The following is a 17,815-nucleotide window of genomic DNA, read 5'->3' on the forward strand; positions in this document are numbered from 1 at the left end:
GATCAGCGAAGCAACAAATCTATTTGTCATCTGCATAACAATATTTAAAGTCATTTGAGTAATAAAATCAGAGAGTGCAAGGATATAGACAGAGAAGAATGCAGTGCCAAGAACTCAAATCCCGTGGGACATCAGCTGTAAGCAAAAAGGACTTGCATAAGAGCTTCTCTATTAAATAGTGTATGAATTGTCGGACAAAAATAATCCTAGCCAGCACAGAGCAGAGGTGGTAAGGTCCAGATGAGAGTCAAGTATTTTCAATAAACAATGGTAACTGAGAGTATTAAAAGCAGAAAACAGAGTACCTCAGAGTAACAAATATAAACTTGCACTCAGAAACAAATGTACCGTAAACATCTCAGAAGATTAATAACATCATACCCTACAGTACAGTGGAATGAAGGGTTCCAGTAGTTCTAAATCCACACTGGAAATTAGGAGAACACATTCTAATTTGTGATAATGTCTGCAGCAGAAGAACCTGCTCAGGAATGATTCAGTTAAACCGAACTTCACCAATGTGTATCTAACTCAAAAATAATAATAGCGGCAAAAGGGCGGAGGGAAGAATGACTAAATGGAAAGGCTTGAAAAATAGTGCAGATGTAAGCCTCGTTGGAAGAAGCTTAGCTAGGATAGCATTTTATTTTAGCAGTTCACTGGAAGGCTAGGTGATTTGTCCACTGAGAGAGTGCTCATGAGAGATCGATTTCATGGTCTGATACATTCCTCTTCCTATTTTACAAGAGTACTGGTGAGAATGTACTAATTGTACATTCCTTGGGATTCCTCCTCTTAGGTTGGGGAAATGTAGGAAGATGTGGGAAACATGATTCTTATAATCCCAGGCCAAATATGCAGCACTCTTTTATGCTGTAATTTTTGTTTACCATCCAACAAGAATCACCTGTTGCTGTTTTCTCCTCTTTATTGAATTTGTATTAAGTCTTTATTAAAATGATCTCAGTTTCCTATTGTGGGGCATTTTCTATATGTTAGCTGTGATTCCTTAGCATCTGATATCACTTCATGCAGTGTACTACTTTCCAACATATTTCTGCTCTAATACAAAAAGGTCATATCCTTCATCTGGTCTTTCCTCTTGGTCTATCTGTGACTGATTTTCTCTCCAATCTATGCAGTCATAGGAGCCTGAGTTGGAAAAGACCTATTAGATCATGCAGTTCTCCTTCTTGCCAATGCAGGATATAGTCCCCCAGATAGAGGACATAGGAGATATTAAACTGATGCCTTGCTTTATTTTAGCCAAAAGGCTAAGAGAAGGCCTCCTGATCATTACTGATTGACATTTAAACTCTCATCTGTTGTTCATTTTTCAACAAATTATTATCCAGAACATCTGCTCGTGCCCAGCAAAATTTTACTTCCTACTCTTAAAGCTGACTTCCCCTGTGGACTGGTGAGAAATGTTACTAAAACCAGGCATTCTACAATTCACTCTAGTGTTTTGGATAATATTGTTCCATTGCAGAAATGTAAACTGAAACCAATGTTTGGATCTTCATGGTTTGCCTCACAGCTGAGGGCCCTGAGAGCAAAATATTGGCATAAAGAATGGAAAGCCTTTGGGGCTTCCCTTCGTGTTTATTTGGAAATATTGTATAATGTTCAACAGACATTTGATGTGGTCTACAAAAGCGCCTTAACATTCATACACTATACAAAAGATGGAAATACAGTTGCTCTTCAAACTTCTGAAACCAATAGGATATGATTCAAATTTATTTTAGATACTTTAAGTTGTATCAGTTGTATCCTAAAGTGACTAGGATATTAACCAATACAGTTACCAAGTTAAAATAAGTAAATGCATCCTGGCCAGGGGGAGAGAATAATTTTGAATTAAAAGCAAGTGTAAAGGTGCTCTAAAAGACTTTCAGACTGAGAAGTTACTAGATCACAGGCCCTGGTTCTCATGGGAGACTTCAGTCACCCTGATATCTGCTGGGAGAGCAATACAGCGGTGCACAGACAATCCAGGAAGTTTTTGGAAAGTGTAGGGGACAATTTCCTGGTGCTGGAGGAACCAACTAGGGGCAGAGCTTTTTTTGACCTGCTGCTCACAAACAGGGAAGAATTAGTAGGGGAAGCAAAAGTGGATGGGAACCTGGGAGGCAGTGACCATGAGATGGTCGAGTTCAGGATTCTGACACAAGGAAGAAAGGAGAACAGCAGAATACGGACCCTGGACTTCAGAAAAGCAGACTTTGACTCCCTCAGGGAACCGATGGGCAGGATCCCCTGGGAGAATAACATGAGGGGGGAAAGGAGTCCAGGAGAGCTGGCTGTATTTTAAAGAATCCTTATTGAGGTTGTAAGAACAAACCATCCGATGTGTAGAAAGAATAGTAAATATGGCAGGCGACCAGCTTGGCTTAACAGTGAAATCCTTGCTGATCTTAAACACAAAAAAGAAGCTTACAAGAAGTGGAAGCTTGGACAAATGGCCAGGGAGCAGTATAAAAATATTGCTCACATACAGGAGTGAAATCAGGAAGGCCAAATCACAATTGGAGTTGCAGCTAGCAAGGGATATTAAGGGTAACAAGAAGGGTTTCTTCAGGTATGTTAGCAACAAGAAGAAAGTCAAGGAAAGTGTGAGCCCCTTACTGAATGAGGGAGACATCCTAGTGACAGAGGATGTGGAAAAAGCTAATGTAATCAATGCTTTTTTGCCTCTGTCTTCACGAACAAGGTCAGCTCCCAGACTACTGCACTGGACAACACAGCATGGGGAGGAGGTGACCAGCCCTCTGTGGAGAAAGAAGTGGTTCAGGACTATTTAGAAAAGCTGGACGAGCACAAGTCCATGAGGCCAGATGCGCTGCATCCAAGGGTGCTAAAGGAGTTGGCGGATGTGATTGCAGAGCCGTTGGCCATTATCTTTGAAAACTCATGGCGATCGGGGGAGGTCCCGGATGACTGGAAAAAGGCTAATGTAGTGCCCATCTTTAAAAAAGGGAAGGAGGATCCGGGGAACTACAGGCCAGTCAGCCTCACCTTAGTCCCTGGAAAAATCATGGAGCAGGTCCTCAAGGAATCAATTCTGAAGCACTTAGAGGAGAGGAAAGTGTGATCAGGAACAGTCAACATGGATTCACCAAGGGCAAGTCATGCCTGACTAACCTAATTGCCTTCTATGATGAGATAACTGGCTCTGTGAATGAGGGGAAAGCAGTGGACGTGTTATTCCTTGACTTTAGCAAAGCTTTTGATACAGTCTCCCACAGTATTCTTGCCGGCAAGTTAAAGAAGTATGGACTGGATGAATGGACTATAAGGTAGATAGAAAGCTGGCTAGATCATCGTGCTCAACAGGTAGTGATCGATGACTCCATGTCTAGTTGAGAGCCAATATCAAGCGGACTGCCCCAAGGATCGGTCCTGGGGCCGGTTTTGTTCAATATCTTCATTAATGATCTGGAGGATGCCGTGGATTGCACCCTCAGCAAGTTTGCAGATGACACTAAACTGGGAGGAGTGACAGATACACTGGAGGGTAGGGATAGCATACAGAGGGACCTAGACAAATTAGAGGATTGGGCCAAAAGCAATCTGATGAGGTTCAACAAGGACAAGTGCAGAGTCCTGCACTTAGGATGGAAGAATCCCATGCATTGCTACAGACTAGGGACCGAATGGCTAGGCAGCAGTTCTGCAGAAAAGGACCTAGGGGTTACAGTGGATGAGAAGCTGGATATGAGTCGATAGTGTGCCCTTGTTGCCAAGAAGGCTAACGGCATTTTGGGCTGTATAAGTATGGGCATTGCCAGCAGATCGAGGAACATGATCATTCCCCTCCATTCGACATTGGTGAGGCCTCATCTGGAGTACTGTGTCCAGTTTTGGGCCCCACACTACAAGAAGGATGTGGAAAAATTGGAAAGAGTCCAGCGGAAGGCAACAAAAATGATTAGGGGTCTGGAGCACATGACTTATGAGGAGAGGCTGAGGGAACTGGGATTCTTCTGCAGAAGAGAAGAATGAGGGGGGATTTGATAGTTGCTTTCAACTACCTGAAAGGTGGTTCCAAAGAGGATGGATCTAGGCTGTTCTCACTGAGAACAGCCTAGATCTAGCAGATGACAGAACATTTGTTCTAGCAGATGACAGAACAAAGAATAATGGTCTCAAGTTGCAGTGGGGGAGGTTTAGGTTGGATATTAGGAAAAACGTTTTCACTAGGAGGGTGGTGAAGCACTGGAATGGGTTACCTAGGGAGGTGGTGGAATCTCCTTCCTTAGAGGTTTTTAAGGTCAGGCTTGATGAAGCCCTGGCTGGGGTGATTTAGTTGGGGATTGGTCCTGCTTTGAGCAGGGGGTTGGACTAGATGACCTCCTGAGGTCCCTTCCAACCCTGATATTCTATGACTCTATGATTCTATGAAGAAATATTTAATAAAGCTGGCCAAAAAATTTCTGTTGAAATTGTTTTTCAAGGGAAAATTGAGTATTTGACTCAGTGAACTTTTTTGTGAAAACTCTCTGCTTTTCACAGACATTTTTGAATTTTCATTGAAACCCCCCCCCCCCCAAAAAAAACTAAAGGATTTGTTTTTTGAATGAAAACCTTTGGTTTTTCAACAAAAAGTCAAAATTTCCACACAAAACCTAACAACCACACACCTTCAAGATCTAGGGGGTCCTACACACGCCTATCAGAACATGTGGTGTAAGTCATCCAGTGCACTAAATGCCCCAATAACAATTATGTGGGTAAAACCAGACAATCACTACACTCTCAAATGAACTCTCACAGAAAAATGATGAAAGACAAAAACTCCATATCACCCGTGGGCGAAAACTTTTCGCAAGACAATCACTCCATATCTGACCTCTCAGTCCCTGTCCTCAAAGGAAACCTGCACAGCACATTCAAAAGACAAACCTGGGAGCTTAAATCTGTAACTTTGCTAGACACTAAATATCATGGTCTGAATAAAAACACTGGATTTATGGCTTATTACAACAATCTGTAACCCACTAACCCCTCCTCTGCCCCAATTTTGTCCTATAACTGCAGAGGTATTAAAGCAACATTTCACCTTAAATGGTCACTTATGTGTCAACTACTTATGCTAAACAAACAATCTGTTCCACCTTGTATTTAACTGTGACACTCTGAGTATCTTTCCCAGACTGAAGAACTCTCTGTAGCTCGAAAGCTGGTTTCTTTCAACAGACATTGATCCCATAAAAGATATTACCTCATCCACCTTGTCTCACAGGAAAAAAACCCCTCATTTTCTGACCAGCTCTCATATTTATGTTGAACTGTCATTGTTATAAGATGTTGTTTATGAGTAGAAATGATTCAGATTACAGTTTATCCAATAGGTGACGTCTAATAGGTAAGAGTTTACACCTATTTCCTCTTGCAACTACATCATCTGTAGGAAGGAAGAGGAAGTGAAGAAAGGTTGCAACCAGCTATCTGCCGCTTGAGTGCTTATCAAACGCTAAGGGTAGGATTTTCAAAATAGTTCAGCACTGGCTGATCTCTGCTCCCATTGGAGGGAGTTTTCTCATTGACTTCAGTGGGAGAAGAGTTAAGCCAGCAGTTGTGTTCTGGTACTATTTTTAACAGTTATGACTCTTTCTTAGGGTTCTTCCTAACTTTCACGATAGCTTCATGACTACAGAGCTGCCCTATAGTAGTAAATGTTAGTTGACACTGTAAATACAGCACTTGTATGATTAGCAATACCATAAGTTAAGAAATGGTGCACTGCTGTTGTGTAAAGAAAATAAAAGGTGCTTCTGGTGGGACGATGCGTTATGCTTTCATTTACACCCCTCCAGTAATGTGATAGCAGCTGTACAGTAATAGTAATTTTATATTGTAATTAGCTGCTTCTGCTTTGTGTGATGTACAAGAGGTTTTTAGCACTTTGAAATCTTGCAGCTGTACTTTCCTTACTGAAAGATATCATTTTCACTTTTTTTCTGTTTCAGAATAAAAGCCATGGATTGAGCTTTGTGCGGATACATGCACCTTGGAATGTGCTTAGTCGAGAAGCAGAATTTCTTAAAATAAAAATGCCCACTAAAAAGGTAAGAACTTTTAGGAACTAGCTGTATTATGCAGAGGAAAAACATTATGGGCCTGATTCTCCTCTTACACCACTATAAATTAGGAGTAACTTCACTGAGGCCAGTGGAGTTACAAAAGTGTCAAACCAGTGTAAGTAGGAGATCCGGCTTTTTAGTTCATTCTATGAATTATTTTAGTACCATTTAATATTCACAATTGGACTTAAAGGGGGATTTTCCTTGAATTTTGATGGGAAGGAGGTACCAAATTCCCTGAGGCGCCTTTGAAAAATCCCATACATAAGTATTAAAGGCTATATTAAGCAGGAACAACCTTCTATCATTTGTGGTAAATGCTTTTATCTCTGGTCAAGCTGTTTTTTCAAGAGGCGTTGTCAGGCCCCAGAACTACTATCGTGCAGTTTGTTTATTATTAATTATTATAATTATTACTAGGAATTATTTATATTATGTCTGTTCTAAAAGGCCTCAATAGGACCTCACTGTGCTGGGTTCTGTGCAAATACAGAAAAGAGAATCTCTGCGTTGAAGGGTTGTCAGTCAAAGACAAAAAGGGTCAGATTTTCAAATTTGTGTTGTAGCCATGTTGGTTCTAGAATATTAGAGAGACAAGATGGGTGAGGTAATATCTTTTATTGGACCAACTTCTGTTGGTGATAGAGACAAGCTTTCAAGCTTACACAGAGCTCTTCTTCAGGCCTGGGAAAAATAATCTGAGTGTCACAGCTAAATATAAAGTGGAACAGATTGGTTAGCTCTTTCATCAGCAGAAGTTGGTTCAGTAAAAGATATTACCTCACCCATTTTGTCTCTCAGATTTTCAAAGGCATTTTGGTGCCTAAAGACCTTTGAAAATCTGTCCAAAAGGCCTAGTCTAGAGAAGGATTTAGAAGTATCCTGTTAGATGAAGATACCTAGCTCAGTCTAGACTTTCTAAACTTTAGTCAAGACAAAGCAATTGTACTTCAGCACATGCTAAACTGATTGCATTCAAGCCTAGTGATGAGGCTAGACTATGGCTCAACTTGCTAAGATTGCGCTAACAGTGTTAACTGTGTCTACGCTGGTGGTGAGTAGAGTTTTCATTGAGTTAAACTAGCTAGATTGAGATAACTCATGTGAGAAAAGAATCTTTCCCCCCGCCAGTCTAGACAAGGCCAAACAAAGGAAGGATAGGGGATGGAGACTAACATACAAGCAAAAACGAGTCTGGAGAAGAATTGGCAAAGCTTTGATAGTTACACTATTGTTGCTTTTTTTTTTTTAAGTGGGGATAGAGGTCGGGAGTAGAAAAAAAGAAAAGAAGGGAAAGAGCTTGTCACCTGTCTAGCCATGATCAGCAGGCTGGGATTTGTAGACATCATGGAAGAGAGTTTTAAGGAGGGATTTGAAGGAGGATATGGTAGTAGCTGTTGGGATTTTATCGGGAATTTTCCCCATGCATACGGTCCAGTGTGGAAGAAAGCACGTCAGTGTTAAGGGAGACGCTGGCTGGTGGGTGTTAAGCACTGGGAATGCTGGCAAAGATTTTGCTGTTGTTGACACCAGTGACTCCAGATTTGCCCTAGTATAATAAAAACAATGGCATGTTTTGTTCTTTCCTGTCCTGGCATTTACAGAGAAGATTCAGAGCTTTCACTGCAGTTGTTGAGCTGCAGGATGTTGACTTTGGAGACCAAATCCCTGAAAATTGTGATCCTGCTGTCATTTAAATATAGTGTAACTCTCCTGTAATCAATGAAGCTGCTCCTGATTTAAGTTAGTGATTCTACTCAGCAACTGTTGTTTTGCCCTGATGTTAGCTGAATAACAGAAGTGGGAGCAATTGTCTTAATTGGTAATTTATCAGTTATTTGTTTTAGCCAGTGTTGGTTTATCTGTTCTTCAAATCTCAGAATATGTCTTCTTTCTCAGTAACTGTTGCCATCTATAGGATCAGAATTAGTGTATGGTCAGTTATTCAGTTAGGGAGTTATTAAGCTTGGTCAGAGGATAAAAGGAACTGGGAATTATGATAGTTTAATTTACTGTCATTCTGTCACTTGTCCAAAGATGCTTATGCAATTTGAGTGACCTTTGAGTGAGATTGAAAACACACCAAAAATAAAAGAGCGGGTAAGAAGAAAACTATCTGATACTATTTGGCAAAAAATAAGGTTGGCTTCAATTCTATGGGTAAAATCCCTTTAAAATAATAAAAGATTGTGAAGGATGGAAATTCAGTAAAGTTTGGGTTCAGGAATGTTCAGACAACAACATGAAAGTTAAAGTGACTATCTATAGTTTGCTGTTGTGTGTATGCATGTGCGCACACTTACTTCATATTCAACACCATGGATTTTTTTCTTCACACCTATAGAAACTTTGTGTGATATTTAGTGCCAGTTGCTCCTGTTGATCACCAGGGTGTTGACCCTGAAGAACAATTCCCTGAACTCATGATCACGTTGCCATTTACAGTGGCTGGGCGTACCCATATCTCCCATGGATGTTAGTAGAAGTTATGTGCTCAGAATGAACTAGATGTTGGCATTTAACCCCAAGCCTTAAGCAGGGGGCAATGTAGAGCTGCACTTCCCCAGGAGAGACATAGGGGAAATTGTGTTTCAAACAGACAGGCACAATATCCCCAGTTGTGCTTCCTGTACATAGGAGTGTGGATTTAGTATCAGCCAGTAGGTTGGTACAGAATCACCAGCCCTGTCCCCTTTTCAGCATCCTGCTGTTCTACTGAAAGGGACAAAATAATGGACCTTCTATTCCTGCTAGAGACCAGAGACATCTCAATAATACCTAATGCTTAATGTAGTTAACCTTACACCCACTTTACATCACCTGTGCATTACCAGAACAGTGTAAATGTGAATCTGACTCTTGATATTTATTCATAGCCAGAAGTATAATATATTGCTACCTAGTACAAAATTATCAATAGACATAATTACAGAGAGACTATCGTATGTTGATATTATAATTCTAAAGGGGAAGTCCTCTTGTTCCGAGTAACAGGATTCAGTGAATCATTCAGATCTATGTGTACATTTTCAAACTAAATGCAAATGTTACTTACTAGAGCAAATAATGTGGTATAACTAATTTCCATACTTGTACCTATAGGACCAGATGATCAAAAGGGCAATTGGACAACAAGCATAAATCAAAAACTTATGAGAAGTATTCCCATTTGCACCCACAATGCATTCTGTGAGTGCAAAAAATGGGCCAAAATTATGCAGGATTAAAATGTGATCACAAACAGGGATGTTGGATCTCAGCTTTCCTAAAAAGGTACCCCATACTATTTAAAAACTAAGAGTGTTATGTTTCATGAGCCTCTGTAAATAATATGTAACATGAAAGTTTGTGTGAGAAAGTGTCTACATATTGTTGACAAAATGATTTTACAGCCCCCTCTGTTACCTAGACAGGACATCTCCAGTTAAAGAAAATGCACAGAGTAGGAAATTATATTTTTGTAATTTTTGTAATTACAGCTGGTTGGAAAATATTTGTGGGAAAAAGACTTTCAAAAAAACTGAAACCCCAACATTTTTGGTTTAGGAACCCCAAACTGAACATTTCTCAACAAAAACAGCTAAATACACCTCTATCCTGATATAATGCTGTCCTCGGGAGCCAAAAAATCTTACCGTGTTATAGGTGAAACTGCGTTATATCAAACTTGTTTGATCTGCCGGAGTGCGCAGCCCTGCCTCCCCGGAGCACTGCTTTACCGCATTATATTCGAATTCGTGTTATATCGGGTCGCGTTATATCGGGGTAGAAGTGTATTTTTGAGGGTTTTGGACAAAAAGTAGATTTTTATTTTAGGAAATCAGATACTTTCTGTGAAAATTTTCACTAGTCAAAAATTCAATTTTACATTTAAAAAAAAGTTGACAAATGTTTTGACCAACCCTAATGGTGCCATAGTGATCTGGGGGGGAAACAAACAAGCTTTTGAATGTTCAGCCTTAAAACATCTCCCAGTATAAACCACTTATTCTGTAACATTTTCTCTTTGAGCAAATCTGACTATACCTATGTTTCTGCATCTGACAAAACATTTGTTTTTAATGGAAAAACAGCTGAATGTGAATAGACCACATTTTGATCTGTAAAGCATTTATAGATGCACACTGTGTAACTGTTTTTTAATAAGGTGGAAAGAATGCAAAAAAAAAAAGGTTATACTTAATATATTAGCTCTTTCTCAGCTTAAAGAAGAGTGACTATAACTTTTAGGTGCCCAGCTTTAGACATTTTTAAAAGGCCTGATTTTTCAGAAGGCAGGTAATCAGCACTTTTTAAAAACCAGGCTCCTATAAGAAGCCTCAGTTTCAGCACTCAAAATCATTAGATATTTTTTTAAAATCTTGGGCAGGATTCTCAGCTAACTGTATTGAGTATTCAGCTCAATGCTTTGCATTTGAGTCATAATCAAACTGGATGTAAACAGAACCATACTCAGGGGCCTATGCCTCAGCTGAAAGAGGTCCATTTAATTCACAGCAGCAAGGTTACCACTGTATTCCACACCATGTTATCAGCCCAGATAAATGAATATAACCTGTGGCAGATCCACCTACCAGCACTTGGCAACCAATGTTGACAGACAGAGCTGTGCTGTCTCTTGGGTAGGGCGAATCAGGGCGACTGCTCTGGCCCCGCGCTTTGGGGGCCTCTGCAGGCTGGTGCGATTGTCCGGCACGGTCAGTCCCAGAAGACATAGGCACAGGAACTAGGTGTGCGGGGGTGAGGCAGCACCCCCAGGCTCCCGGCTGCCAGCCCTGCACCCAGGGTATCAGCTGCCAGCCCTGCGCCCGGGGTCTTGGCTGCTGCCCCACAGCAGCAGGCAGCTAAGTACCAGGCCGGATCTGTCCCGCAGTCCCAGACTCCAATGCAGAGCAGGGCCCTAAAGCCAGCAGGGGCTGATTTGTCCCGGGCCCCACACCTGTCTAGGGACAGCCCGGTTGACAGAGCTGGTTCCACAGCATTCACAGCATGCCATGCCAGCTCAAGCAAAACAAGGCAGCCGCAAAACCCAGCAGTAAACCTTACTCTTCATGGCTTGTCTGCATGCCCAATATATGGGGCTGCAGATACACACACTTGTAAAAGTACCAGAAGCATGCCAAGCTGCAAATAAGGACAACAATGTGAAATCAACAGGCCCTGCCCAAAATTTCTTGCTGATAATGAAATTATTGTTCACAATTCATCCAGTTATGTGTTTGACCCAGTTAGATCTTTACTTGCTCACTGAGGGCCTGTGAATGATCAGAATCTTTTCCTGCCACAACACAGACACACTCACTGAATAGTGTCCAAAGCTCAACTTCCACCTGGGACTTAACTTGAATGTTAACTTTAACAGCAACAACAACAAAACATACCCTCACCCTCCTTCCCCACAGCCTAAGCTTCCTCCTGAGCTTGGCTTTTTTCCCTAGGTTTTTTCCCAGCGCGGTCTTTCTGTTCCTACCCCTATTTTCCTCCATTTCAAAGAAATACTCAAATCCTTCTTATAAGCCTGAGGTGGCATTAACTGGAACTGGTCTGGTGAGTCAGCAGAAATAACGCCATGTCTCTGTGCAGGTTCCTAGCACCTGACATCAGAGTGAGTCAGCAAAAGCAACTATGCATTCTTAGGAAGGGTCCTAGCACTTGACACCCAGCCTCAGCTCTAAAGGAAAGTACGGGTGTCATTCTTCTTGCACTAAATTGATACCTGGTAAGTAGTTTACTCTTTTTGTGCAGGAAGAATGGTCTTGACCTGGCAATTAGCCCACTAAGATCATGTACTTATGGTCTAATAACAAGATTTTCTTCTATAAGCTGGTAGCATATCAGTTGGAAGTGACAGAGGAGAGAGACCTTGGTGTGTGGGTTGATCACTGCATGATTATAAACCACCGATGTGATGTGGCTGTGGAAAAGGCAAATGCGATCTAGGATGTATCAGGCGAGGCATTTCCAGTAGAGCTAGAGAAGTATTAATGCCATTGTACCAGGCACTGATAAAACCACATTTGGAGTACAGTGTACAGTTCTGGTCACCCATTTTCAAGAAAGAGGAATTCAAACTGGAACAGGTGCAGAGAAGAACTATTAGGATGATCAAAGGAATGGAGGGTCTATTTTATGAGAGGAGACTGGAAGAACTTGGCTTCTTTAGTCAAGCAAAGTGAAGTCTGAGAGGGGATATGATTGCTGTCTATAAATACATAAGGAGTGTAAATACCAGGGAGTGTACGAGAATGGGTATAAACTGATCATTTTACAAATTCAGGCCAGAAATTAGAAGGTTTCTAACCATGAGAAGGATGAGGCTCTGGAACAGGCTCCCAATAGGAGTTGTGGAGGCAAACAACACACTTAGTGTTAGGAGAGAGATGGACAAATGTATGAGTGGGAATGCGTAACCTTTGCCCGCTTTGTGGGAGGGTCTTTTCCCCCCCCCCCCCCCCAGTAGCACCTAGCTCAGCTAGAGATTAATAAGTCTGCTGAAGCCTTGGTTAAGAGCCAGGTGGCTTTTAGCTCATGCAGTAGAGGCTCATGCACTAAGCTTCAGAGGTTCTAGGTTTAAACCCACCTGCTGATGACCGGGGTTTGTCAGTTTTACAATTGTATGACGGGGTTGCTTATGATGGTAGGGGGCAAGCTTAGCAGCCTTGGGGCTCAATTCTGTTCCCCCAGCTACTTGCAGGGGTCAGAAAGGGAGTCCCACTTCCCCCCAATTTATTCTTTTTTGTTTTTGTTTTTTTTAATCTCCTTTTTTTGAAGCGTTAGGTATGGCCATCGCTGGAGATGGGACATTGGGTGGAATGGGCAAGGGCTCTGAGGTGGCACCAAGCATTCTCTCAGATGCTGGGCTGGCTGGGTCTTGCTCACAAACTCAGGGTCTAACTGATCACCATTTGTGAGGCTGAGAATGAATTTTCCCCCCGTTCAGATTGGCAACCTTAGGGTTTGGGTTTTTTTGTTTTTGTTTTTGTTTTTCCCCCTTGCTCTGCAGTGTGTATGTGCAGGTCACTTGCCAGGATTGTCTGGATATTTCTCAATCATTTTCCATTGCAAGGCCTCAGGCACTGGTGTACTAGGTTCTTCCCACTCTCTGTGTCACTCAGTGGTCCAGTCCCCCGTGGGCTATAATTACTTTGGGCTAGCGTCGGCTGTTGCGTGTACTGTGTGGATGCTGGGTGGTGCTGATGGCCTGTGAGATGCAGGAGGTCAGACTACATGATTTGGTGGTCCATTCTGGCCTTAAACTATATGACTCATTAGGTAAAGGAAATCATGTCAAAGTTATAAGCTCCTTGTTGCAGGGACTCCTTTTTTGTTGTGTGGATTGTTGGAAATACAGTGACATTCTGGCCTATAATTGGGGTCTATGTTGTTTCACGCAAAATAGTTTGTTTTCAGGCATTTTTTAAGGGCTATGTTTATTAAATGGCTGGTGGTGATACCACCGCTGCCTTCCATATAATCTTATGTGTGACTGTAAAGTGTCACTACGCATGATTATTCATAGTCACTGGGCCAGAGAGCATGAATGTGAGACTGACTCTGGAGCCTGGTGGTCAGCGCACACATTTAGGATGCAGGAGATCTAAGCCCAAGTCCCTGCTCCAGTGACTATTTAATTATTTATACAAAGTGGAACAACTTCAACTAGAGAGATTGAGAGAGACTCAATCCAGAATGTCCCAGAGCTCTGGGATTAATGTACGCTTCTGGGCAGGGCCGGATTGTGACATTCTGTGGCCCTAAACTATCTAAAGTGTAAGAGGCCCCATACCATTAAAAAAATGAATTTATTATTTTCACAGAAAGGATGTTGAATATATAAACACGAAAGCTTTTTATTTGCATATATACAAAGGCAAAGTTGTAAAAATAGAATAATAATCTAACTAAAACACGTCTTGCAATATGCCTGTTTGCATTATAAAATAGTTTCAAATTAACATTTTCATCTATGATTTCTTAATTAGTAGATATGAAAACTTTTATCTACAGCAACACAAATGCAGTTAATTACACAGACCAGCTTACTTAATGGAAGCAGTACTACCTGCAGTATGTCTGGTTGCACATCACATTAATTTTTACACTGAAATTTAAAACATTTTCTTTCAAAATATTTGGAGAGCAAAGTCATTGATGATGTCCTCAAATTATAAGCTATGGAATGCTTAGGGCAGATAGCTTTTCTTGCAGCATTGTTGCCCGCAGTTCATTCTTGATATATTTCAGTTGAGAAAATGACCTTTCCCCTGAGCAGTTTGTTGCCATTAGACTAAAAAAAAAAAGCCACAAAAAAAATAACAAGTAAAAAAATAATTTTTATTTTATAAATATTGAGATTTATATATCTATACAACAACAAAAAATATATATATATTTATATATATATATGCTAAAAACCTGTGTTATTTTACCAGGATATTTCTGAGAAAGTTAGTGCTAGTCTGTCTATGTTCTCATAGGAAAACAAGAGAGGATATATAATTTTTTTCCCCACCATGAATAAGGAAAATTATCCTTCTTTTCATATGAATAAATGAAAAAAACAATTGATTAATTTTGTTAGGGAAATACAAAGTTTATCCAGACTATATATAAAATATATTTACAAATGTTTATTCCAATTTAATTTTTGCTACAAAACCATGAATTGTTGGGATTTTTCTTTTGCCATACTATAAAAATACAATTTATTATGGATATGATACGTGATTTATAAGTCTGTATAAGAATTTTTACATAACCTACTACCTATAATAAAATATTATCTTCCGTGCTCCAAACCTGCTGAGCAGAAATTCCCAGTCTTTTTTCTAGGCAGACCTCTCTCTTCGCGTTCGCTTCTCTACCCTCTGTCTCCCCCAGGACCACTAATTAATCTCGAGTAAACACCTCGGACACACAGAGTGACAACAAGCTATATGCGCGAAAGAGAAAGAAAGAATTACCAGAAAAAAGACTGGTAATTTCTAGACAGGCATTGAGAAAGTGGGAAAAACTAGCCTATATTCAAGCAAATATAATGAATATTTAATAGCCTATAAATCTTATATGCACATAGTTTGAAATAACTTGCTCACCAAGTACTCAGAATATTTTGATATATATGTATATCTTCCTTCACTTCTCTCAGAACCCTCTGTTTATCCTTTCATCAGCACTCTCTGATATTTACTGTGAAGGTTCCCAAAACTGACGGAGGAAAGCCAACACAAATTTATCCTCCTCAAGATCCATTCAACCCAAGTCCATAAATCCATAAAATACACAATTGTACGTATGTACAGATCAAAAGAAGAAAACACACTAACACTTAAGAAAATGAAAAACAGGAACAAAGGCACTATACGACTGAGCGTGCTGGACTGTAAACAAAAGATTGGCTATTATCAGCCAAGGGGGAACACTATACATAATGTCACTCCTAGGACAAGTCCAATACAAGTATGAGCTTGGCAGGATTGCTTCACGACATTTTCCCCAATTTTATCGGCAATGAGATTATTTATTTATTTATTTAAATAAGTTATGAAGGCACGGTCAGAATTTCACCAGTAGCAGCTGGCCAACAAAAGGCTGCCTTAGGAGACTGATAGCAGACTTACTTGTAGAAATATTAATTTTACAAGTGCAATTATTGTTGTTTCTCAGCCCTGGCCTCCCGCCTGTCAATTATGAACAATTAGTGAAGGGCATGGGTAGGGTAAGGGTATTTGTGTAGCTGTGTATATTTTTGTCATATTTGAACAAAAATGACTATATTTAGAGAGAATCTTCTTTTTCCCCATATCTCTTATTTATCAACCGATTTTGATAAAATTTGAAATGGAGTCAGTGTTTTCTTTTTTAGAGGCCCCTCATATTGTGAGGTCCTAAGCTGTATCTTAGTTTATGTGTTAATCCAGCCCTGCTTCTGGGGTGGGAGGGGAACCTCTATTCAAATCCCTTCTCCACATTGGGCAGAATGGGGAATTGAACCTGTGTCTCCCACATCCCAGGTGAGTGCCCTAACCACTCTGGGCATGTCTACACTAGAAACATAAGTCGACCTATGTTAGGTCGACTTACAACCACCGCAGTAATTACTGCGGTTGTTCATATCCACACTACCCTCCTTCTGTCGGTGGTGCGCATCCTCACCAGGAGCACTTCCACTGATTTTAAGAGGAGCAGTGTTAGGGGGGCTGAGAGCCTGGGCTCTCAGTTCCTCATGCAGCTTTCCACCAGGAGCCTAGCTGTGGCGGGGAGTGGGGAGCTGGTGGCAGGGAGCCGCAGGGGGGGTTGAGAGATGGGGGGGCAGCCAGACTGAAGGCAGTGGGGAATGGGGAGCTGGGAGCCTCCAGGCAGTATCAGGGCTCCTCATGGGGATTGGTGAGCCAGGACCCTGTGGGCAGCAGGCTAGTGGTGAGCAATGAGCTGGGTGGGCGCAGCCCAGATTGGATTGGGGAGCGGGGAGCCTGGGCAGCAGCTGGGCTGGGAGCTGGGAGTGGAGACCCGAGGGGCAGCTGGGCTCCGAGCAGGGAGTGGGGCGGGCGCAGCTTGGCTGGGAGCAGAGAACCGGGGGGGGGGGGGGTGGGGCCGCCCCAGCCAGGCTGTAGCTGGAGCCCCCCACCCACCCCGGTGACAGCATGACAAGAATGACAGCCAACAGCCAATGTAAGCAATGCAGTGTCTACCCAGACACTGCGTCACCCTAACTGTAGTATGTACACTAACATAATTAGATTGATATAAGTGGCCTTATGTCAACCTAACTATGTAGTGTAGACCAAGTCTGGGCTAAACGATATAAGGCAGGCACCACCTCCTGCTCTGCCCATTTTTTGCCAAAAAATATTTGGTGAATTTGTGTCAAGTCCATGAATAGCTTCCAATCAAACAAAACTGCATTATTTGACAAATAAACTATTTGAAAAATGTCACCTCGCTCCAGTAATTAATTGTCTAGTATCTGCATTCCTGCAGGGAGACAGGCTAGGCTTGGGCATTTAACTGGTCCAAAAATAATTGGTCAATTGACCAGTCAACTATTGATCAAACAATGTCAAAAATGGATAAATATTTTAAAGCACTAATTCATTGGAACAGTGAAAAAAAAAACAAAAAAAGCAAGACTTTATGATCTCCAGTAGGCTTAGCCTTGGATAGATCCTTATGCCTAATTACAAAAGATAAGTTACTTAACACAGTTACTTTAACTCAAAAAAAAAAAAATGTGCAATGCAATGAAATGAAGTTCAAAACCTCAAAAAAATGGTACCATGATGCAATCAAGAAGGTAGGCTGCCATCTCCCCCAGGGCATTTTTGCTGGAATATTTGACAGGATTTGACTGTGCTCAAATAATAGGTGGTCAATTGAACAGTCAATTAACATTATTAGACTGGTGAATTGACAGGCTTGCCAAGCCTAAAACTGTCAATAGCATGTTCAAGTATCAGTCTTTGAGGACCAAGTACTATAAACTACCCTCCTGTGGCCCATGCCTACATGCACACACCATGCACAGTTATTGCCCTCCTCTCTGTTACAGATAGACACACAAGCAGTTTCCCCCTCCACGAATACACATATATCACATATCAGAGGGGTAGCCGTGTTAGTCTGAATCTGTAAAAAGCAACAGAGGGTCCTGTGGCACCTTTAAGACTGACAGAAGTATTGGGAGCATAAGCTTTCGTGGGTAAGAACCTCACTTCTTCAGATGCAAG

At 41.3% G+C, this 17,815-nt stretch overlaps 1 protein-coding gene across 1 annotated transcript in view; it reads left to right on the forward strand.

The window, feature by feature from the left end:
• The window catches only part of ANO2 (anoctamin 2), a 301,983-nt gene that overhangs the window by 63,423 nt on the left and 220,745 nt on the right, over nucleotides 1–17,815 (forward strand). Inside the window, 1 exon segment of the mRNA XM_026652275.1 lies at nucleotides 5,976–6,074. Within this exon segment, the coding sequence (XP_026508060.1) occupies nucleotides 5,976–6,074 (99 nt within the window).

The sequence above is a fragment of the Terrapene carolina genome, unplaced genomic scaffold (genome assembly GCF_002925995.2).
Source record: "Terrapene carolina triunguis isolate 2854851 unplaced genomic scaffold, T_m_triunguis-2.0 Scaffold112, whole genome shotgun sequence".
NCBI classification, from domain to species: Eukaryota; Metazoa; Chordata; order Testudines; family Emydidae; genus Terrapene; species Terrapene triunguis.